The sequence below is a fragment of the Dermochelys coriacea genome, chromosome 1, assembly GCF_009764565.3.
Source record: "Dermochelys coriacea isolate rDerCor1 chromosome 1, rDerCor1.pri.v4, whole genome shotgun sequence".
NCBI lineage: Eukaryota > Metazoa > Chordata > Testudines > Dermochelyidae > Dermochelys > Dermochelys coriacea.
In genome coordinates this window covers 185305753-185329492 of record NC_050068.2, presented here as the reverse complement: position 1 = coordinate 185329492, position 23740 = coordinate 185305753, and the positions used below count along the sequence as shown (strand labels likewise).

Sequence of the window (23740 nt, the reverse complement as noted above, 5' to 3'; positions counted from 1 at the left end):
CAGATAATGGTTAAGCTATTGTCTGTCCCCTGCCTCTTCTTAATCTGAGTTTTTTTCTGTCTGGTCAAGGGCAGAATATGTATTGCTGGTGTCTAGACTGAATAGTTCCATGTGATTCCTTCTTGCCCTGCCCATTTCCCTTTCCTATTGTCAAATTCTGAATTCTTCCCACGTATTCATAAAAATTCCAGCTGTGATTTTTACCATGCTGTGTTCTCTTCAGTCTGTGTTTTGCTAACAGATAGTCATATCCCTTGTTGTAATAATAGATTCTAAAGCCAGAAAGAACCACTGTGATCATCTAGTCTGACTTCCTGATGAAGTGAGCTGTAGCTCACAAAAGCTTATGCTCAAATAAATTTGTTAGTCTCTAAGGTGCCACAAGTACTCCTTTTCTTTTTCCTGTAAAACACAGGCTATAGAACTCCCCTGAAATAATTCCTGTTTGAACTTGAGTATAGCTTTTAGAAAAGCATCCAACCTTGATTTAAAAATTGCCAGTGGAGAATCCTATGCCTTTCCTCTTGCTGCCTCCCCACTGCCATCATCATCATAATCTTCTGTTTTTGCTGTGATCTTCTTGCACAAAACAAAGGGGGTCAAGACTTTCAAAAGCAACTAGTGATTTTCGGGTGTCCAATTTAGGTCTTTTTAAGGTGTCTTGACTTTTCAGAGCATGGGTGTTCAGCACATTCTGAAAATCCAGCCCCTTTGAAGTGTCTCAGTTTGGGCACCCAAAAATCGCTAATCACTTTTGAAAGCCTTGGTAGGGGAATTTTTTCCTACTGCAATAAAAAAAAAAACTCAACCGTTTCCCTCCTCTCCTGCAGTCCCTCCTGCAGTGACTCTGACTCATGATAGCAACGGGGTTGTTGTGTGCCACGCGTCTGCAGGGAAACCAGCTGCAGAAATCTCATGGGCTCAAGGGAGTGGTCGCAGTACTGAGAACAAAACTCATCACACCAATGGAACAGTGACCACACTAAGCAGTATGCCTATGATCAATAGCACCAATGCTCACGTGACCTGCTTAGTTACCCATCCAGCCATGAACCAGACCCAGACTATAGAACTATCACCCAGTGAGTACCACTTCTCCATAACTGGTATCTGTTATCTGGTAACTCCATGTACATCTCTACTTTATCAGTTCAGACAAGTGCCAATGCAAATGGTGAGGGCCGAGTGAGTTACTTTGATGTCCTACACTGAATGTTTATAGGGGTAAAGCTCTAATGAAACACTCTATAACAATAGACAAATGATGCATTTCTATACTCAACTTTCTACAGAACGTCTAGAGCATTCTAGAACGAAGCTGTTGTAATGGCCCCTGCAGCTCCCCTGCAGTGCTCGCTCTCTCCTCCTTGACTGATGTTGTGAGAGTTCCCCCTCCTGTTTCAATCACTGGGGACAGCCACAATGTCTCAAGTAGCCACAGATTTGTCACACTGGTTTTAGAAGTGCGATTTGAACCCCAGGTGCTGAATTATATCTAGCTATATAGAAAGATCAGCTTAGCACAGCCCTTATTACTGGCTCAGCCAGAAGACATTTCCTTTGGGCTTATTTGATACAGCTGCTATCTATGGTCTCAAGGGTTCTTGTCCAATGCTTGAATGTGGCAATGTGTAGGGTGCAGTCTCACAGCAAAGTCAGCCTCCAGACAGAGGTCACCACTAGCTGCTGAGAGTCCAAACCTGGTCTCTGCCAATGAGCTGGGCAGGTGTCCACATTACGAACTCCCAACACAGTGGACACCAGAAGACCCTTTGTCACAAATCTGTCCTTGTCAGAGCACCCCCTTCAGGAGTAACATGAGGAGCGCAATTGTGCAGGTCAAATTGCCCCCACCCCAGCAGACACTGTGAGATGTATCACTCTAACAGGGGCCAGCCCTCAGCCCTCCAGCAGAGGCCTTTTGGCTGTTTCAGGGTTCTCGGGGTTCCAGGTGAAACAACAGGACAGTCCACTGTCAGCAAACAAGGTTAAATAAAAGGAAAAGGAAGAAAACATGCAGACAGCTTTAGTCAGGCTATTGGCCCCTCTTACTTCAGAGGGCCTTGGAAATATCACAGTCCAACTCAGAGTTCACTGGTCTCTAGTACAAGTCTGTCTCCTTCCCTTTCTTAGCCCAGAAAATCCATGTCGGCCTTCTGCAAGGGCAGGACTCTGCAGGGTGTCAGACCTCTCTCAACAGCCTGTTCCCTTCCCAGGGTTGCCCCCACCTGGAGTGGAGGTCCCTCCTTTTAACTCCTCCTCCAGTCCTGGCAGGATTTGCACGTGTGGAGGGGCAGGGCCACTGCAGCCCTAAGCAGCTCCTTACCCTCATCCTTGCTGGCGTGGGGTTTATACACCCTGTCATAGTTCTTGTTAGAATTCACAGCAGAGAGACCAAGAATCAAACAGGACATGAAAACTGAGCTATACTCTCCTTCCCTGAGGACAGTCACTTATCATCAGGGCTGAAACACAATGGCAGGGTGTGAGGGGAAGCTTGGTCTGGTGTCTCCAGCCCTAAATTTACTTGACTAGAGAGAGACACGGTACATTTGGCATTCCACCTACAAGAATGGATCAGGCTAACCCACCTGTAGGGTGATTCCTGAACACAAGGAGAACCACTGTGATTCTGGGGCTTCATCAGGATTTAACTCTTCCAAAGACACCATATTAGGTGTCCATCTAGTTTTCAGAGGAGCCTGATGTAAGATATTGTAATAAACTGGCCAGAGGGGAGTGATTTTGTGTGTGTGTGAGGGTGTATGAGACACAGAGCTCACACAAAGAGCAGAGGACGAACTCCCCTCTCCATGGCTTGGGTAAAATCCAATAGTTACATAATCTGTGAATTTCTCCATCAAGCTTTATAACTTTCATTGTATTGGTATCTTGGCAGAACTTTCTGCAGACATGACACTTTCACCCATACTCCATTATTTCCTGATATGCACCTCTTCGTGTGTCGCTGTTGCAGTTGTTGCTCTGATTTTATACCGGACTTTAAAATGCAGAGGTAAGCCATTTGGAACTTAGTCACTTACTGCTTCATAAGAGGTGGAAATGCCCCAGTATCACATTACTGACTCTGCATGTTTACAAGGAAATATACCTTATCACTGACCTGTTTGGCCAGGTTGGGGTTGAGGGAAAAGCTCAGGGCTCCAGTTACTGACCATGTCCAAGACCTATGGAAATGTGCTAAAGAAATAGTGGTGATTTTTCTACAGAACTTTTAAACCAACCCAAGAATTCCACAGCAGAAGTATAAATCTCTGTTAAATTCTATATGTGGCTGAAAATTTTTATAGAACAGATATTCTTTATTACAAGATAAGGGGTTTTAGAATAATTGAATAGAACCTGTATTGGTTTCATCTGCATTCAATCCTATGGGCTTTGTATTAAGGGCTGTGTCCCTGTGTAGATATACAAAAATGTTTCATTACCTCGTGGCTGACTTACCTGGTAGGGGGAAATATCCCTTTATTCTGCCACTGGCCATGCCAGATGATGGAAGTGCTCCAGTGCTCTTACTAACTGGATGGGAGAAGTGCACCTATGCAATCAGTGATGGTTTTCTTGATCTCTTGTGAAGGTTAGAGCTAAGTTTGAGGGTATGTCTATAGCAAAAGCTGGGCATGGGCTAGCCTACCTGAGCTAGCTTCAATACAGCTAGCACCAGTAACCATAACAGTGAAGAAAATGCTGCACAGGTTTCAGAGCAGGCTATTGGGCTGAGTATGTATCCAAGGTCTATACTGGGCTTATGCTTCCTGCACAGCAGTGAAGACAATGTAATTGTAACCCACGTTAGCTGGATTCATGCTAGCTCAGGTAGGCTAGCCCATGCACAGCTTTTGCTGTGTAGACATATCCTGAGACAAGGGGGTTTAATATTTCCCCTATATGTTTTAGAACGGGGCCAAAAGGCCATTGAATTTCACTTTCACATCCTGCCAGGCAGGTGAGTGGATGATCTGCTGTTAGGTTTAGCATCTCTCTCTTCTCTCTACCATTTCCTTGTTATCAAAACTCCTGTGATAATTTCCTCCAGCCCTGGGGGCCAGATGTGAAACTCCTGCTTCTACTTAAGATGGAAGCCTCCACCCAATTAGATCTGTTCAATTCAATATCTGCAAGCTTCTGAGACAGCAGACTTTAACTTTCACATATTCTTACTTCTACTGGAGTGTCTGAACATGTTCTAGAAACGGAAAGTAAAACAATCGCAAACCTGCTGGCAATAAAAGAATTCTAACAGTGACAATACAACTGTCAACTAAGCCAAGGAGTTCAGCTGTGTTGAGATGAAAGTTTTTCAACTAATAGCAGAGGAAATATAGATGATAACTACCGAGTGTGTGTTGTCCCATCAAACCATTTTGATCTGATATTTTATTTTCAGTCTCCTGGTTAACTGGACTGGCAGATACTGCCACAATGCTGAATACAGTAAGTGGAATTTGTTCTTATTTTGGGCTGACACATACAGTTTCATTTTAATTTACTTGGTCTCACGCAGCCCCCATATGTCAATTTCTATGTTTTTGTGTCATTGTCTATGTGGCTATATATTAATGAAAATGTCTGTGACCTGTATGTTTGTGTCTTTTTTTGTGTTTGTTTAAAATGCATGAAGTAATTGCATAATTGTAGGCAAGGGATGTAATGCAACATCTGCCATAAAAATATAATAATTTATTTATTAGAAAGATAATGCAATTTTAAGGTTGAGTTTTTGAATGCACTGACTTTCCTGAGATCAGAATTATGATTCCCATGGCAACCTTAACTCTGCCCTTGTGTATGTAAGCAGTATACTAGGGTCTTTGATTCCACATTGGATTCTGCATGACTAAACCGGTGATGCACATCCATAGAATTTTGTTTTCATCTATAGGTATAGAAAAGCTGCACTTGCTTTCCCTTATGTTGTATTATTTGTCAAGCTGTATTATGTCACCTGGGCCACTGCTGTGTGATTGTGTAATGAAAGGCCCCATGATGATGCACACATTCTAGGAGAAAGAGGTAAAGTGTTTGTAGGAGCTAGCGCTCTGAACTCTGATTTTGTACAATTAAAATCTAAATATTGACCTTCGCTTTTAAATATAAGTTCCTTCAGTACAATCAAAATGCTAGATAGATACAGTATGAAAATACCTACCAAAGATTTGGCTCCATTGAAGTTACTGAAGAAAACACCCATGGACTTCAGTAAGGTCAGGATCTTAACTCAGATTTTCACTGTAATTTTGTTGTGGTTGCGATGCCACAGTATCTCTAGACCTTCCTGTTTTTTACTCATCATGCTGTCTAGTTTCAACCATCTTTGTTCAGCAACTCTCTCTGTCATCTTATTATCTACACAGCAACTTCATTACCCTCTACAGATTAATAACTTTCAGAATTATTATTGCACTTGTGCAGGCTGGCAGGGATATATTAAAAACTATGAAGCCTGATATGAACAGTGAGGAATAGAGGAAGATAACAAACTGGCTAAATCCTGAGAGGTGAGGAGCACCTGTTGAGTTTGCAAAGCTCCCTTTGGTCAGTGGGAGTTGCAGGAAATAAGTCGGTGTTCAGCTCCTCTCAGGACCTGGCATAAAGCGAGTACATTACAAATGAAGAAATATCTCCTTATTCAGGGATGTTTGCGTGTGAAAGCAGTGAGGCTACCTATAGAACTAAAGAAAAATCTGGGGGGATTTTTCTTTCTGTAATAGTCCTATTCCAGGTCTCTGAGAGAGAGAGAGAGAGCATTTAAGCAAAATTGCCAAATATTATTTGATTACTTCTTAATGGGAACAGCAATTCTGCTTAAGCAGCTGCCTTTGAGTGATTTTTGTGCTTAGATTTTTTGTTTTGTCTCACTCTTCTGCAGTTTGTTTGCTCCGAGTGCCTTTCAGTAGCAGTGATACATGCAGAATTGCTTTGCTGCCTATTCCTCGCTGTTGTTTTATCTCCTTCCAGGTTGGTTACTGTTGGGCCGTTACTCTGGAGGTCAGTCTGCTGTCCCTGGCATGGGGAAAGCTGCATGCACAGTTCCTAACCCAGTGTAGCTAGTACCACTCCCGACTCCATGGGTCTGATCAGTAGCACAATGGGCTGTGCAGCTTCTCAGACAGCAGCGTTACTATGAAAGTAAAACAGCGACTTCTGTTCATTGTAAATTCTGCTTAATGATGGCAGCCACCCATCAGAGTGTCCCAAGCAAGAGAATTTCACCATGTCCTTAGTTATGTTATACAGTTAGCATCAGCATTTTATAAACAGCTTTGCCTGTTGCTGTTGCAAAGTGAAGGAGAGTTATTGTATCTGTGAAAAGATGTCTGCTGGGCTCACCCTGCATTAAAGGTCTGTGCTCTTTACAGCAATTCTAGGTGGGTGGACGGACAATGTCTGAGTAGGAGGTGATTTGGCCCAAACCCCCCAGCAATGGCTACACCAGGGTTTCCTGTCCTGAATCATATGGTCTTAGACAAGTGCAAATGTTGCTGTCCTAAACCGTGATATGTGGAAGGGGAACGAGATTAAAGGGCCTGAACTGAACAGGTCTCTCACTCTTTCCTGTAATAGGTTGGTAATTTACGACATGGTGATGGTGGTTGGTATTATCATAGTATGTAGGCAGGGGGGCTGGAACAACTTGTATAGTGGGAGTGCTGAGAGCCACTGAACCAAACAAACCCTGTATATATGATGGAAACCACTTCAAGTCAGGGGGTGCGGCAGTACCCCTAGTTCCAACACTGATGTGTGTAGGAGTCTGAGTCATGGATGAGGTCCTCATTGAGCTGCTGTATTTCTCTCCAGCCTCAAGTGTCACCATCTCTGCCCCATCTCTTCATTGAGAGTAAATTGTGATGGAACTTCACATGTCATTGTCCTGATTTCATCCATTTCACTTTGGTCTGTATTTAGGATGTTATATAAAAATCTGCTTAATGTATTGATTTTTCTTTGTATTGCAGACTGGGAATAACCTCAAACTCACATCCAGGCCTGGGACAGTTAACACAACTAACTCTTCCACCGTGGAAAGTATCTATCAGAATTACAGTGTACAGAACATACATAAAAAGGTTAATTCTCTAAAAACATAAAGGCAACGAGTCTAGTCCTAGCTCAGCTATTGTCTGTATCAAGAATATCTAACACATCCTGTGACTATTCTGAAATGGGGCTAGAAGTCCTGCAGCGCACACATATAACTGCTCCAAAAGTTCTGTCCTTTTTGTCAGGAAGACTTGGCTTTGATCCACCTATTGCAGATTCCTCTCTGAGTTGCTGAATTACTTTTCTGAGGTTGGCCTTCATAAATTGAAGGAGTTCTTATTGTCTTCATCACTCAGGAAAATGGCAGCAGAAAGACAAGTGGGGATCAACATGTTTTAGTATATTTTCTCCCTCTTTGGATGTCCATAAATATCTTTGTCTGAAATGTTAAGGCCCAAGCTTCAAAAACATTCATCAAAATGTCATCTGTAAGCTGAAGCCTTGGGCATGCAAAATGAATACCTGTGTGCCTAGTTGCCAGCCGACTGTGAAAACATGGGAATTGCATTTTGATAGTTGCACTACCCCTGGAATCCTGTGGTGGAAACAAGTGAAACTAAGGACCCCAAAAACTCCTAAGGATAGGGAACCCTCCATTGCAGAAATGCAGTACTTGTCTAGCTGGCAGAATTAAAAGAAGTTTTACTAGGTAGAAAGAATGGTTTACAGTGAGAATTAGCAACATGGGACTGGTAGCCGCTGATCTTACATTTTTTCTGACATTTACATTTTCTGACTTTTTATTTTTTTTATTTTTCTGATTTGTATAGACCTTGCATATATAATGACAGAAGCCAAACAAATGCATTTGAACTTGAACTTGATCTGGGAAGTGGGAATGAGTGATGGGCAACATTGAAAAGTTTAGTTCAAGTAAACATCTAAAAACCATGAATGTGTGTCTGAATCTGCATCCAAACCTCTTTGGGTATACAGTTATTTGACCACTTAGAAATGAATGGCCATGCAGTGCTCAGATATTTATGTTAGGTACTCAGAGGACTTCAGAGCAATATAAAAATACAAAGGACCAGATTGTGGGCAGCCTGTGCGGGGACAGCAAGGGGAGAAACTTGTTCCTTTACATCCTGGTGCAGCCTTCCTTGCATCTTGGTATGTGGAGATAGATGGAGGTAATTATTGTTGTTTAGTACTGGGATGATAATCTCCCAAGAACAGACTTTGTCATAACTAGAGCTGGTGAAAACTTGGAATTTCCATTTTGAAGATTCCAGTTCCATTCTGATTTGGAGTGATATCTAGAAATTCCAAAATTTCCTGTAGACAGGAAACTCTGAAAAATTTTCAGTTTGGAAAAATCGGAACATTTCTCTTCAGTGGCCAGCTGCCTGCAGTAGGGGATAGCTGTGGGAATTCCCCCAGAATCAGAGGTGTCTCCCGTTGTGCAACAAGGAGCCTGAAAGTTCTGAGAGCCTCAGCTTCAGTTGGGGCTGCTTGGTTTCCATGTATGGCAGGGCTAGAGTGCCACTGCTAAAGAAACTGCTTCTGAGAACAAGTGACTGTCTGAGCAGGAAGTGATCAAGATTCAGGGACAGTATTTGTCATTCATTTGTGATTATTTTTAGTATCATGTTTTACTGTATATCCATTTTATTTTATTGAAAGGAAGGTATAACGGTAACGTTGATAATGTCCCCTGTCATGAGAGGTATTGCATTTGGATCTCTGACCTGAATTATGTGTTGAGACTGCAACGTAAAGTTTCAGTTGCTTGCCAGTGTTTCTGCATGTCACACTATTGTTGTGCACTTGTACACACACACAGAATTATGGTGATGTATTGGCTGCATAAGTTTATTGGCTGGGTGGTGCTCTGGTTCCTCCTGATATGGCCTGCTGCCGCCCTGGGACCAGACAGTGGAGTGGAGCAGATGCAGCATGAACACAATTTCAACTATGGAATCCAGCACAAGAAGCTGGGCCCCAGGATTTTTCCAGTTTGTGGGTCTCTGCAGCCCCATCTTTGAGGCATAAGGTACCAGGACTCTGCCTTCCAACTCCCTGCTTTACAGGTGATGTCAGCAGCTGCAGCCCAAGAAGCTCACTACGGACCCTGTGGGGTGATATTTAGGGGGTGTGGAGTTTCCAGGAAGAAGAGGGAGTAGGAAGGAGGCACACACTGGGGGATTTCTAGGAAGGAATGAAAGATTTGGGGTTGAGGGAGTTCCTAGCAACCAAGGTGGTGTGTGTAGAAAGCAGAGACTTGAGGAGAGGTGAGGTGTTCTTAGGGTGCTGAGGCAAAGAAGGGGAAGGCAGCAGAGCTGGCTTATACTGGGGGAGGGCATCATGGGCAAGCTTAACAGGAAATGAGAGTGTCTGAGTAGTGGAGGTTCATTAACAGTATGACTAAAATGAAATCTCCACTTTGTCCTGCCAGCCCAGCCACTGAGCTGAAAATGTGGCAAAATAACCTTTAACTTGAGTTTTGGGACCTAACTTTTACAGCACACTCAAAAAGGAAAACAAATATATAACAAATATTGAACTATTTGTTTTGAAATATTTTCACATATTCTTGAATGAGAGAAAATGCATCTGCTGTTTTATTCTTCTTATGGGAGAGGATCCCTTGGTCCCCTCTACATTTGTACAGGTTCGCACATTTAGATTCCTCAGAAGCAGTTGGTGGCAAAAGAGCTATCCAAGAAAATACAAAAGTCTACTTCCTTCTGCATCTGTCCCGAAGATTCTCTCATTCTATTGGCCCCAGAGTTGGTAGTGGTGCTTTTTCAATCTGTGACTGCCAGGGTTGCTTTTGTAACTCTTCATATCTAGGAATGAAACCACCCTTCCTGAAAAAGCTCCAGCTGCTCCAAAAACCAGCAGCTTGTTTGCCTAGCTTCACAAGTTGTCATGAACACACCACCCTAACTTTCTAATCTCTACATTGACTCCCCATTGAATACAGACACCAGTTCAAGATCTCTGTCATGTAACTCAAAATCCTCCATACGATGGGCCCTAGCTACCTGAGAGAGTGACTCCCGTTCCTGACAACACAGTCCGATGATAGCTATGTTCTACTGAAACCGCAAAACTGTAGAGAGAGATTTGCGCATCAGAGACAGAACCTTCAAGAGCTGGACCTAGAGGATGGAACTCACTCCCACAAGCAACAACTAACCACTTTCCAAAGCTAAATGCAGAACGTGACAATTTTCTCTGTTTCTAGACAGACATACAAAAGATTTCCACACATACAAACACTTAAACACCATATGAACTATTCAAGCTATTTCTCCTGTAGACTGGAAGAGGGGAAAATAATGCATAATTTAAGTACTTGGAAGGCACTCAGATATTATGGAGTTGAGGTCTATTTGCCAATCTAGGCCTGAAAACCTTCAGAGAAAAAGCTGTACAAGAATTCCAAGATAAGATCAACTTTTCAGCTGAAGACCTAGGGCAAGAGTTACCATATTTCTGACCAGACTAAAAGATATTTGTTAAAGAACACAACAAGGTCAGGTGTGGGAACAGGAAGAATGCCCTGCTAGATTGCCTTTGCAGAATGAAAATTCAGATTTGCCCTATTCCTGAAATACCACCTCAAAAATCTCTACAACTCTCTGGAGGAATTATAACAGTCTGGAGGATATTTAGTGCCACCAGTCAGGATGGATGTCATAAAAATAAAGGGAAGGGTAATCACCTTTCTGTATAAAGTGCTATAAAATCCCTCCTGGCCAGAGTCAAAACCCTTTTACCTGTAAAGGGTTAAGAAGCTAAGGTAACCTCGCTGACACCTGACCGAAATGACCAATGAGGGGACAAGATACTTTCAAAGTGGGAGTGGGGGGAAACAAAGGGTTCATCTGTCTGTGTGATGCTTTTGCCGGGATCAGATCAGGAATGCAGTCTCAGAACTTCTGTTAGTTAGTAAGTAATCTAGCTAGAAATGCGTTAGATTTCCTTTTGTTTAATGGCTGGTAAAATAAGCTGTGCTGGATGGAATGTATATTCCTGTTTTTGTGTCTTGTTATAACTTAAGGTTTTGCCTAGAGGGATTCTCTATGTTTTGAATCTGATTACCCTGTAAGGTATTTACCATCCTGATTTTACAGAGGTGATTCTTTTACCTTTTCTTTAAATAAAATTCTTCTTTTAAGAACCTGATTGATTTTTCATTGTTCTTAAGATCCAAGAGTTTGGGTCTGTGTTCACCTGTACAAATTGGTGAGGATTTTTATCAAGCCTTCCCCAGGAAAGAGGGGTTAGGGCTTGGGGGGATATTTTGGGGGAAGACGTCTTCAAGTGGTCTCTTTCCATGTTCTTCGTTTAAAACGCTTGGTGGTGGCAGCATACGGTTCAAGGACAAGGCAAAGTTTGTACCTTGGGGAAGTTTTTAACCTAAGCTGGTAAGAATAAACTTAGGGGGTCTTTCATGCATGTCCCCAAATCTGTATTCTAGAGTTCAGAGTGGGGAAGGAACCTTGACAATGGAGTTGTGATAAAATCTTGTCAATTTACAGAGGTGACTGAGTGTGAAGCAGGGTCAGAGCGTCTAGCTTGTGTTCAGTTAAAGTTTGTAGTTAGAACTCGTTGGACTTTTGAGTATTCTTATTTTGTTCTGAAATGAAGAGAGAAATTGTGCTGGCAGGCACTGAAAGGGTTAATCCTGTTGGTCTCACAATACAGAGAAGTAGTGCTGGTGCTGCCTCACTTTTGAGTTCTGTCTAATATAGCTGCAATCACACAGGCCTTCTGTGTTCCTCACTCCTACTTGCACTACCGCATGACAGCTGACCAGCGTGGGGGGAGGAAGAAGGAGGAGGCTGCAGCAGCATCTGCTGCTGGTGCTATGTGGTAGCTGGGGAAGGTGATGCAGGGCACAGCTTCATCTCTGTGGCATGGTTCGTGTAGGCAGAGGTCTGGTTCTTCCACGCTTCCAAGAAACCTCATCATCCTCCCAGAAAATTTCTCTGTAGCCCTGTGGGACAGTCCGACTCTGCTTCCATTACTGGCTTACGTCAAAGCAAAAACCCGAAACACCATTGGACTCCAGCAAGTCCTTGCTCAGCTAAACTAACAGATGCTGCAAATTTTTGGAGGGATTAATGTATCTGTTTCTCAGTCACTCACTGTACCCAAGGAGTAAAGTTGACCCCTTGTGGTGTGAAGTCTATAACCTTGCTTCTCGTACACTATGGGCTAGATTCATAAAGGGAGTTAGGTGCCTAACTGCACGTTAGGGGACCAGCTTCAACAAGAGGAGACCCACATCAGAATGCCCAATAGCCCAGGGGTTACAGTAATCACCTGAGAGATGGGAGACCCATGCTCTAATTCAGGGATTCTCAAACTTCATTGCACCGTAACCCCCTTCTGACAACAACAATTAGTACACAACACCAGGACGGGGGGACTGAAGCCTGAACCTGCCCAAGCCCCTGCCAAAGCCAAAGCCCCACTGCCCCAGGCCGGGGGGCCAAAGAGCTTCAGCCCCAGGCCGGGGGCCTGTAACTTTAGCCCTGCTGCCCAGGCCTGAAGCCCTCAAGCTTGGGCTTTGGCCCTAGCCCCAGCAAGTCTAAGCCAGCCCTGGCGACCCCAGGTTGTGACCCACAGTTTGAGAACCACTACTCTAATTCTTTCTTCTCCCGCAGGTAGGTGGGGGAATTGAACCCAGGTCTCCCATATCCTGGCTAAGTAACCTAATCACTGGACTAATGGTTATAGGGGAGGCAGCCTCCTCCCTCTACCAGCACTTGCATAAGAAATGCCTTAGGTGCTTGGCTCCAGGAGAGAATTTACAGGTGTTTATCACTTGCCCGATATAGGTGTCTCCCTCCAGCTCAGATTTAGGTGCCAAGCCCCCTGAGAGGGGTGGGGTTTAGGAGACAACCCTTTTGTTTGCCCCTCCAATTGTCTAGTTTAGGTGGCTCCCTGTTCAGTGTCCTGGCTCTTAGGTGCCTAAGAATGGGATTTACATCTCCCTCCGTTCATTGTATAGGGAGCCTGGGTGTCTAACTCAGGCTTTGTGAATCCCAGTGGTTTTCTAGTTGCCTAAAAGTTAGGCATTGCAACGGTCAGTCCCTTTGTGAATCTATATTTCTGCTGTCATGCCGTTGGCCAAGCAGTACATATTAGGTCTGGCAGAAGATATATATTCTAGTCTGTCTTAGAAAACGAGACTTGACCATTAGTTTGTTCTTGTGCTTATCTGTTCTGTGTGATAGAAATAAAACAAGTTGTGGTTAATTTTCTTTATTGTAAATTATTTCCCACATCCTATGACGTTTTGGTCAGTCTGATGTGTGTCACCTTTGAGCTGCATTAAGTAGGCACAGTTGGTCTGGTGCAAAGTAGCAGATCAGTTGCTTTAACTTCATCTTCTCTGAAGTCATAGTGAGAAGGGAATATCTGGCTAACCAGACGGTGACTCATAATGGACATTCTGAATCTGTGAGCTCAGAGGTTTCTGGACAGATGCATAGAGCCAAGAATAGGTGGGTTGTCATAGTGAGAGGAACAATAGGAAGTTAGGAATCAAGGCAGAATGAGGCTTGCTTTTGGCTCTTATGATTTATTACTTTTACAATGTGATTGTTATATTTTGGTTTGCACATGTCCATCATGGTGATATCTGAGCACCTTTCAGAGATGCATGAAGTGATGTGACTGGTTTCTGTCATGTACGTTGCCGTCTGTACTTCTGTCTTCTCTCAAGGTGAAAATGTGTCTATAGATTTTATTGTTATGCACTGGTATGCTTGTATTTGTTATGGCAAAGTCTAAAAGGTGCATCTTGCACTCGGGATGAAAAATGGGGAGAATTGAGGTGTCTGAAATCAAACATGGAGACAGCTCTGTGTCCTACACAGACTTAAACCAAATGTAATTATGTCACTCTGTTTTTTGTTCTCAGACAATATTGTTTTAAAAATAAATATAAGTGACTAATAAATGTGCATGGAATAGGGCATATAACCCAAGTGAGTATTGGCAATTTCTGATTAATAGTTTTCTTGGACCATGTACAGGGAGTATATGGGATCAGATCAGTTTCTAGTGGACAGGTGTTAACGCTATAGCAAATAATCACAGCTAACATTAATTTGCAATGGCACTTTTATCACCAGTCTTGATAGAAAAGCCAAGTACTGAGAGAGTACAGAGGATACTATTCTTTGATACCTTCTCAGCCATTCCCAGATGGAGGGAGTTAGGACACGTCTACACCAGAAACATTTAGCCAGGGTTGTAATATTGCTTAGGGTTGTGATATTTTACAACATTTTTATAATGGCAAAAGCCCTAGTGTAGTTATTTGGGGAAATTGGTATAAACTATACCAACAAAACTACGGTTATTGCTGGTAGAAGCTACGTCTACCCTAGGAGGGTTTGCTGGTAGAGCTCCACCAGCCAATCTTTTCTAGTGTAGACTAGACCTCATTCATCTGTAAAAAGGGGTGTCATGGGGGGTGTCTCATCACTAGGGCACCTCCTACTGGCTGCTCTGGGGATTAGCTCTTTCCAGTTTTAATGCCCCCTTCTGCCACTCATTGCATGCCCTGATGGCTCTCTTTCTTACTTTCTGGGTGCTCCCTTTCATGACTTGGCCCTCCAGCCAGGTCACTAAGTGGTTTTCCCCCTTCCAGGGTATCAAAGTCTTTGCCTACAAACTGTCTTAGGCAGTCTTTCCATTCACTGCTCCAACTGTGCCACTTCCCCAGTGGCTGGTAGGGAACCCAGGCCCACCCTCTACTCCAGGTTCCAGCACAGGGACCCTCTAATCAGCCTCTAAGATCCGTATCATCTTAAACTTTGCTGTCATTTCGCACAGCCTTTTTCTACACCCTGTCCTTTCCTCCTTCTCTCTCTAATGTTTAGAGAGTGGCTGCAGGCTCCTTCACTGCAGCCATCTTCTGCTGGCAGCTTCCTGACTTTGTATGAGCCCCCACCTGTTCCTTCTCAGTTGGCTCCATCATGGTTTAATTCCCCTCAGCTGTGACCTAGATGGTTAATTGGCTCCTTTCCAGCCTCATTAACCCCTTCTAGGCCAGTGTGGGGGATAACAGCACTTCCCTACCTCAATGGGGTGTTGTGAGGATAAATACATTAAAGAATTATGAGGCACTCGGATAATATGATAACTGGGCCATATAAGTACCAGAACTCCCAGAACAGGTTTGAGACATGGTATTGTGGTAATGTGGGGAAGCTTTCAGAGCCACGGCCTATTGTGCAGATAAAAGTCTTCAGTCTCCAAGAGTACCAGCCCTGCACCTTTTATCAGCACTAAATTCATTTTTAAAAAAATTAAAAAGTGGCATTTTTCTGTTGAGGCATCAATGCCAATCAAAGGAATGAAATACAGAATATTTATTGTTATGGCTTCAACTGTGTTCTAGCTACTATAATCAAGGAAATGTTAGTGAAATACACTGTGTAGCAGTAAATGATGCTAGAGCTAGTTCCGTTGTAAAAACTCTATTTTTGGTTGCAATTTTCCCTGTGGTGGGGAAAACAGCACGGCGGCCCAACACGGTAGCATTTAATTTCAGAAAGGGGAACTACACAAAAACGAGGAAGTTAGTTAAACAGAAATTAAAAGGTACAGTGCCAAAAGTGAAATCCCTGCAAGCATCATGAAAACTTTTTAAAGACACCATAATAGAGGCTCAGCTTAAATATATACCCCAAATTAAAAAACATAGTAAGAGAACCAAAAAAGTGCCACTGTGGCTAAACAACAAAGTAAAAGAAGCAGTAAGAGGCAAAAAGACATCCTTTAAAAAGTGGAAGTTAAATCCTAGTGAGGAAAATAGAAGGGAGCATAAACTCTGGCAAACAAAATGTAAAAATATAATTAGGAAGGCCAAAAAAATAATTTGAAGAACAGCTAGCCAAAGATTCAAAAAGTAATAGCAAAACATTTTTTTAAGTACTTCAGAAGCAGAAAGCCTGCTAAACAACCAGTGGGGCCATTGGACAATTGAAATGCTAAAGGAGCACTCAAGGACGATAAGGCCATTGCGGAGAAACTAAATTCTTTGCATTGGTCTTCATGGTTGAGGATGTGAGGGAGATTCCCAAATCCCAGCCACTCTTTTTAGGTGACAAATCTGAGGAACTGTCGCAGATTGAGATGTCCATTAGAGGAGGTTTTTGAACAAATTGATAAACTAAACGGTAATAAGTCACCAGGACCACATGGTATTCATCCAAGAGTTCTGAAGGAACTCAAATAAGAAATTGCAGAACTACTAACTGTAGTCAGTAACCTATCATTTAAATCAGCTTCTGTACCAAATGACTGGAGGATAGCTAATGTGCCAATTTTTAAAAAGGCTCCAGAGGTGATCCCAGCAATTACAGGCAGTAAACCTGACTTCAGTACCAGGCAAACTGGTTGAAACTATAGTAAAGAACGAAGTTGTCAGACACATAGATGAACATAATTTCTTGGGAAAGAGTCGACATGTTTTTTGGAAAGGGAAATCATGGCTCACCAATCTATTAGAATTCTTTGAGGGGGTCAACAAGCATGTAGACAAGGGCAATCCAGTGGATATAGTATACTTAGATTTTCAAAAAGCCTTTGACAAGGTCCCTCACCAAAGGTTCTTAAGCAAAATAAGCTGTCATGGATTGGTAACTGGTTAAAAGATAGGAAATAAAGGGTAGGAATAAATGGTCAGTTTTCAGAATGGAGAGAGGTAAATAGTGGTGTCCCCCAGGGGTCTGTACTGGGCCCAGTCCTATTCAACATATCCATAAATGATCTGGAAAAAGGGGTAAACAGTCAAGTGGCAAAATTTGCAGATGATACAAAACTACTCAAGATAGTTAAGTCCCAGGCAGACTGCGAAGAGCTACAAAAGGATCTCACAAAACTGGGTGAGTGGACAACAAAATGGCAGATGAAGTTCAATGCTGATAAATGCAAAGTAATGCACATTGGAAAACATAATCCCAACTATACATATAAAATGATGGGGTCTGAATTAGCTGTTACCACTCAAGAAAGATCTTGGAGTCACTGTGGATAGTTCTCTGAAAACGTCCACTCAATGTACAGCAGCAATCAAAAAAGCAAACAGAATGTTGGGAATCATTAAGAAAGGGATAGATAATAAGACAGAAAATATCATATTGCCTCTATATAAATCCATGGTACGCCCACATCTTGACTATTGTGTGCAGATGTGGTCACCCCATCTCAAAAAAGATATATTAGAATTGGAAAAGGTTCATAAAAGGGCATCAAAAATGATTAGGAGTATGGAACGGCTGCCATATGAGGAGAGATTAATAAGACTGGGACTTTTCAGCTTGTAAAAGAAACGACTTGGGGGGGATATGATAGAGGTCTATAAAATCATGACTGGTGTGGAGAAAGTAAATAAGGAAGTATTATTTACTCCTTCTATTAACACAAGAACTAGGGGTCATCAAATGAAATTAATAAGCAGCAGGTTTAAAACAAACAAAAGGAAGTATTTTTGCACACAACTCACAGTCAACCTGTGGAACTCCTTGCCAGAGGATGTTGTGAAAGCCAAGACTATAACATGATTCAAAAAAGAACTAGATAAGTTTATGGATGATAGGTCTATCAGTGGCTATTAGCCAGGATGGACAGGGATGGTGTCCTTAGCCTCTGTTTGCCAGAAGCTGGGAATGGGTGGCAGGGATGGATAACTTGATAGTTACCTGTTCTGTACTACATGCCACCAACACTGATGTGTATTGTAGATGTAGCCCATGAGTCCTTGTGGTTGAACCAGGACCATTAGTCTTTCTTGTTGCCTAGTCACTGGAAGGACTCTGACCACTGCTTTTGTGAGGTGATGGTCTGTCCAAGACAGCAGCTGCATTTTGATGACTTTTATGTTGACCTGTAGGCCCAAGATCAGGTCCAGGGCAGGATTAGTTATGTGCGATTGGATATTTGTAATTATTCCAAATCCAAGTATTAACCTCAGAAAATTCAGAGTAAAGGTTAACCTTACAAGAAATCAAAACTTGCTTAGGTTTGGAAATGCATGGTGAAGGTACCCAAACAACCTTAACACTGCCCTGTAGCGATGCCATGCAATAAACATACAATTATAGTTAATGTATATCACTTTTTGTGGTCTTAGGTAAAATGAAACTGATTTTTAAGGGCACAGCAGATTGTTTCATATAATTTTTATCCCATGATGTCACTATAGTTCAGGATAACAAACTTGTCACAGCAATCAAATGAATGAGCTAGCTGATACAGTTGAGCTAGATTGTTCCTGGCAGTGTTTATGGTGGAGGACAAATAATATTTCTTGGTCTCGGCCCACAGCTTCACAAAGGTTCGAGTTATGAAGCAAAACTTTTCTGGGTTCATTCAGTGCCTGGACTATCATCTTTCTTTCTAGTGCAATTCCTGTTCACAGACTGTAACCCATATAGAGGCCGCAATTTTCAAAAGTGGCCTCAGGTTTTGGATGCCTCGCATGAGACACCGCACAACGGATTTTCAGAGCCCCCTGCAGCTTCTGTTGTTTTCGACGGGAACTGTAGCTGCTCAGCACTTCTGAAAACCACATGTCTCAAACTGAGCATCCAAAATTGAGAGGCATTTGTGACCAGGAAGTCTTAACGAGACCTCAGCAATTAACAGGAACAGTAAGTCATAACCATAAAATAATAGCCTCTAAGTACAGAAGATTTACCTTTGTTTCAGGGTGCTCATTGATTACATGGCTTCACTTCAGGGCCGAGTTAAGATTGTTTGGAAGCCTTAACTGTGGTAACATAGTTATAACCTATCGTTCCCTTCCCACCTCAGCCCCTGGATAAGCGAACAGCGAGTTCATAACTAAAGTTGCAATCCTGTTACAGAGGAAAGCTTAGGAACTAATTGCACAGTTCTCTGTGAGTCCAAGTGATTTTTCTCTATTTTTACCTCCTGTAGTTCACCCTGATCTTTCCTGAAAGATGTATGAAACACAGGCAGCTCTGGTTACTCTCCTCCCCCTTCTCCTTTTCAAACTGTTTTAAGTAGTAGGTAAGTGAGAAAGTTCACTGAGTAAATGCAATTCACTAACTACTCCTCACAACTTAGAGTTGTGAAATCAGTTGCCAGTGAAATCAACAGAAAGACTCTTTCCCTGATTTCAGTGAGGATTGCATCTGGACCCTTCTATCCAACTTTTCAAGATTGTTCAGCATGGAATAGCTCTCATTGTTCTCCATGAGAGCTGCTGGGTCCTGAGCACTTCTTGAAATCTGGCCATTACTGCTGTTACTGAGCAGTTGGCTGTGGAACAGAGGCCGGGATGTCTGCAGGAGTCCCCTCAGGTCTGCAGTCACCAGTGCAGCAGCTGGCTCCCCATCTAGCAGCTCTTAGGTGAAACTCTGCACCCCTGTGCTTTGGTGTCTATCTGCCCCTTGTTCAGAGTGGCTGGTTCTGCTGCTGCTGGGGCAGCTGTTCTTTCTTCCTTCTCCTTCCAAACTTCTTGCACTTGGTTTTAATACTGCCTCTCAAGTGTTCACTGACTCAGACTCTCCCAGGTGTAGGGTAACCAGATTTCCCAATTTTATAGGGACTTTGTCTTATATAGGCACCTATTACCCCCTACCCCTCTGCTCCAATTTTTCACACTTGCTATCTGGTCACCCTACCCTGTTGATCTACAGGCAATTCTGTATCCTTGTTTTGGATGGCACAACGCCCCAGTGAATTAGGTTTGGTTCTCCTGTGGCCAAGTCTGTACAATGGATTTCAGAGTAATGGAGGGAAAGAGAGGAGGGGCTTCATCCAGTCCCACAAGGGGGGAGTACTCTTGCAAACCTAGAGGGATATTTTGAAATTGTAACATGTTAGAGCAAGAGGTTACTGTAATTTACATGTATCAAATTAGAGTAAGGGATTTCTGTAGTTTACACGTTTCTCTGACTTCTCAGCATGTAAATTACTCCAATTTGCTCTCCTAGTCTGAGTAGCTTTAAGAAAAGCCTAGGTTAATGTGTCACCAGCACCCTTTCAACTTGTCTCCTAAGAGGTTAGAGAGAGTTTAGAACAAGTATAAATCAGCATAATGTACACGTTCCTCCAGTCCCCTCTGTGTGTGTATGTTATGCTAATTTAAATAATTTCTTGGCTTTGTCAGGCCACCTAAAATAGTGGTGGAACTAGCAACGTTGCTCAGGTGAGTGTGAATTCGCTTAGGGCTGTAAAAAAAATAGAGAAAAAATTGTGCCCTGTGCGATGTGATTAGATAGAACTAAGCCCCACTGTGGATGCATTCTTCCCATTAACCTAGTTACAGCCTCTCAGAGGTGAATTTACTACAGAAACAGCAAACCCCTTCCATTGCTGTAACAAGGGTGTTAAGCAGTGTGGCTGTAGTGGTGCAGTTGTATCTGTGCAGACACATCTATAGCCTGATACTCACTTAGGGCTTGTCTACAAGGTGGGGGAGAAAAAGACAACAGTAGCTAGTGCACACTGTGCACTGAGTGCCTTTGTGCGCAATAGCTTATTGCAATTGAAAGTGCATTAAACTAAACCACCCCAGAGCATGTTTAGGGTGCCATAAGAATGGCCACATGGGAAGTTAGTGAGGAGAAGCTAGTGTGCTTTAAATTCACACCCTCATTTACTGTACACATAGTCAAGCCCTATGACTCATCTCTGAGTTTGGCCCCATGTCTCTCTCCTATTTCTGAGTTTGATTGAACTTGCATTGCAGTCACATCATGTTTCCACTTCCTGAATATACTGTATTCTTTCTTATATTTGTGCAGTACAAAATCTTTTAAAAACTAAATTTAGGTATCTAATTGGACTTCCTTGATACATAACATAATATAAAACCTGGAATAAATCAGAAACCAGTATTTAATTTACATAAGCATATCATGAAATCTAGCAGGTCTTTTTACAGCCCTTCCACTTCTAGTGGTAATCAAAACAAAATAATACCTTTAAAATAGGGAACGTGAGACCTAGCTGCAAGATCTACTAAATGGAATGACATCCTTTTTAGTCAATCTACCTGCACTACCATTTAAACACTTATATAATCCAGGAAGTTAACTAGCCTAGCGTGTTTGCCTAATTCCATAACAGCTAAAGAAATATTGATAAATAAAAACATTTGGGTTTCAGTGCAATTATTATATTCTCCATTACATACTATTAAAACTTACACCCCATTATTGTCCTTATACTCCCTGCTCTAAGCTAAACAGCTAGAGATAAAGAGGGCAGAATTTCATAGTGTAATGTTCCTTTGTTCTTTTTTTCAGGTGATGTAACTGTTAATTGTACGGTTGAAGTTCAAGTTCCAAGAAATTACCAATATCAGAGCAAACCTGGGGACTCCCTGAGTATAGAGTGTCCCGTAAAGTACTGCACAGAAAAGCCAACCATAAACTGGTGCTTGATACAGGGAATGAGGTGCCTACTTCTGAAAGATGGGCCAACAAGACGCTCAGTGTGGAGAGAAGGGAATGTGGCGGTTCTGAACTTTGTCGATTCATCAGAGTAACAGTGGACTGTATCGTTGCCGACCTGTTGTGGGCAGCCTGAGCCATGAGAGCCATGCAATAAATGTTATTGTTAGAGGCGAGTTTGGAACCAGGATCATATTAAATACAGATCTGCTTTTGGATGCTGTTTAATGCATCCCAGGGGGATAAAAATGGTGAAGGATGAAGTCTGCACTCATCACCATGCTATCCCAGCACCTTACAAATGCACATCAGTCCCGACCTGAGAGAGTTTGGAATTCTTTCGTCTCTTTTAATCTGCATTCATTTTGAGTGGCTAACGCAATTTGCCCTGTCTACGTTAGGGTTTTAAAACAGGTTTGCTATCACATTTTACAAATACACCTTTTTATCTAGCATGAATAAACCTGGATTGGGTCAGGCTCCCTTCAAAACCTGTCAGTGTTATTTTAGCTCCGTGTCCCTGCCTCGGGGGTTGACTATGCTGCCTTTTGAAGGGTCCCAGATGCTACTGGCTTGGAGAGTGAGAGACCAGGCCTGAAAATTAAACCCAGATCTTTCACATGACAGCCCAGAGCATTAGTCATAGGGACACGCTATGGCATTAAAAGCAGCAGTGTAGACATGCCTGCTCAGACTCTGAAGCCTGGGAAGGGGATTTGGTTTCAGAGCCTGAGCCGCAATGTATACACAGTTGTTTTTAGCACAGTAGTGTGAGCCTGAGTCTGTAGACCCGAGCTCTGAGACTTGTTGCCACAGGTTTTAAAATGAAGTATAGACGCACCCTGTCGCACCAGGCACCAGAACCGAGAATAGGAATTCTTGCACCTCATTCAGGACACAAGATGTACTATGCTTTGTAGATGAAACTCGGTTGTGTAGTGAAAGAGGCAGGGGACTGCAGAGAGAATGAATGGTCTGGTGGTTAATGCATCTGAATGCTGCCCTGGAGAAATGGATTCTATCCCTGCATCTGCCAAAGCTCCTGTACAATGTTAGTCAAGTCACTTAAACCACACTTTTTATAGGCGGTCACTAATTGTGTGTTCCTCATTTTTGGGTGCCCAGCTTGAGACCCTGATTTGCAGAAGTGTTGCTGAGTGCCCACAGCCACAACTGAAGTCAATGGCTTTTCAGTGAACAAAGTCCTATATGATGCTAAGAACTCTGAAATCAGGTTCTAAGCATCTCAAATTGGGCACCCAAAATAGTGTATACTTTTCACCTTAATCTCTCTGTGCTTCAGATGTCCCATCTGTAAAATGTGAAAATAAATTAATTATTGTTTGTGAAGCACTCCAATACTACAGTGATGAGCACCTTAGAAAAGCCCATCAGGGAATGACTAATTCTGTGTTCAGAGCAGGATCTGAATAGTGAGCAGTAAATAAGTTGTGTGGCTACACATTGAACAATGAGGATAAAACAAAATATAGAATAGGTGATCGTTCAGTAAGCATTGTCCATCCTGTGCACTGAATGAGGCAGGGGCCCTGCTGCCAGATTCTTCCCTGTGCATTTTATCTGTCCTGTCCTTTTCTGCCTTTCTTCTCTGTTCTTTTTACCTTCTCATCGCTCTTTCTCTTCCCCCTCCCTCTTACACTTTTTTGTTCCCCTCCCCCATTTGTTTTCTTATTCCCCCTCTCAGTTCCTCCGGGCAGCAACTGTGGCTACGGACTGCTTCAAGGAGGGGCATCCATTAACGGCTTCATGAGTCTAGAGAGACACGTTCTTGTAGCTTAAGCTGAGTGCCAGATTTTGTGGCCTTGTCCCTGTGAGCTGCTCCTATGGCCACCTGCATTAGGGGCCACTGTAGGAGAAAGGAGAGGAAGTGGGTGATTTCCAATGAGCCACCTCCTGCGTTACCCACAACCACAATCGCACAATGGGAAGAGAAAATTTGATCTCATGGAACTTGTTCCACTACCCACTGGTGTGAATTCCTCACAAACCACTAAGCCTTGAAAACATCACAGGTGCTGAAACTTCTTAAAATTACAAGAAAGAAAATTAAAATAAACAAGAAAGGCAGTGCCTGGAAGAAAGAAAATATTATCCCCATTTTACAGAAGGGGCATTGAGGCAGAGATATTGATTTGCCCAAGACCACACAGGAAGTCTGTAGCAGAGTCACAAATTAAATTCAGATCTTCTGAGTTCCAGTCCAGTGCCTTAATTGCAAGACTACCCATTTCTGTGGGATGGGACATGGG

The 23740-nt window shown here is 42.7% G+C and overlaps 1 protein-coding gene across 7 annotated transcripts in view; it reads left to right on the top strand.

Annotated features, from left to right (window-relative positions):
• LOC119862095 (cell surface glycoprotein CD200 receptor 1-B-like) overlaps nt 1-21806 on the top strand; it is a 36762-nt gene extending 14956 nt beyond the window's left edge. For 2 of the 7 annotated variants that reach the window (XM_038418094.2, XM_043509763.1), the window contains 5 exons: nt 831-1082; nt 2900-3016; nt 4409-4455; nt 5891-6009; nt 6981-7960. In XM_038418094.2, coding sequence (XP_038274022.1) covers nt 831-1082; nt 2900-3016; nt 4409-4455; nt 5891-6009; nt 6981-7104 — 659 coding nt within the window. In that variant the 3' untranslated portion in view covers nt 7105-7960. Of the gene's footprint in view, nt 1-830; nt 1083-2899; nt 3017-4408; nt 4456-5890; nt 6010-6980; nt 7961-18984; nt 19078-21323 lie in introns of those variants that run through there. The other 5 variants (XR_005295146.2, XM_043509766.1, XM_043509776.1 and 2 more) reach the window with 5 other exon arrangements.
• Nucleotides 21807-23740: the final 1934 nt, after the last annotated feature.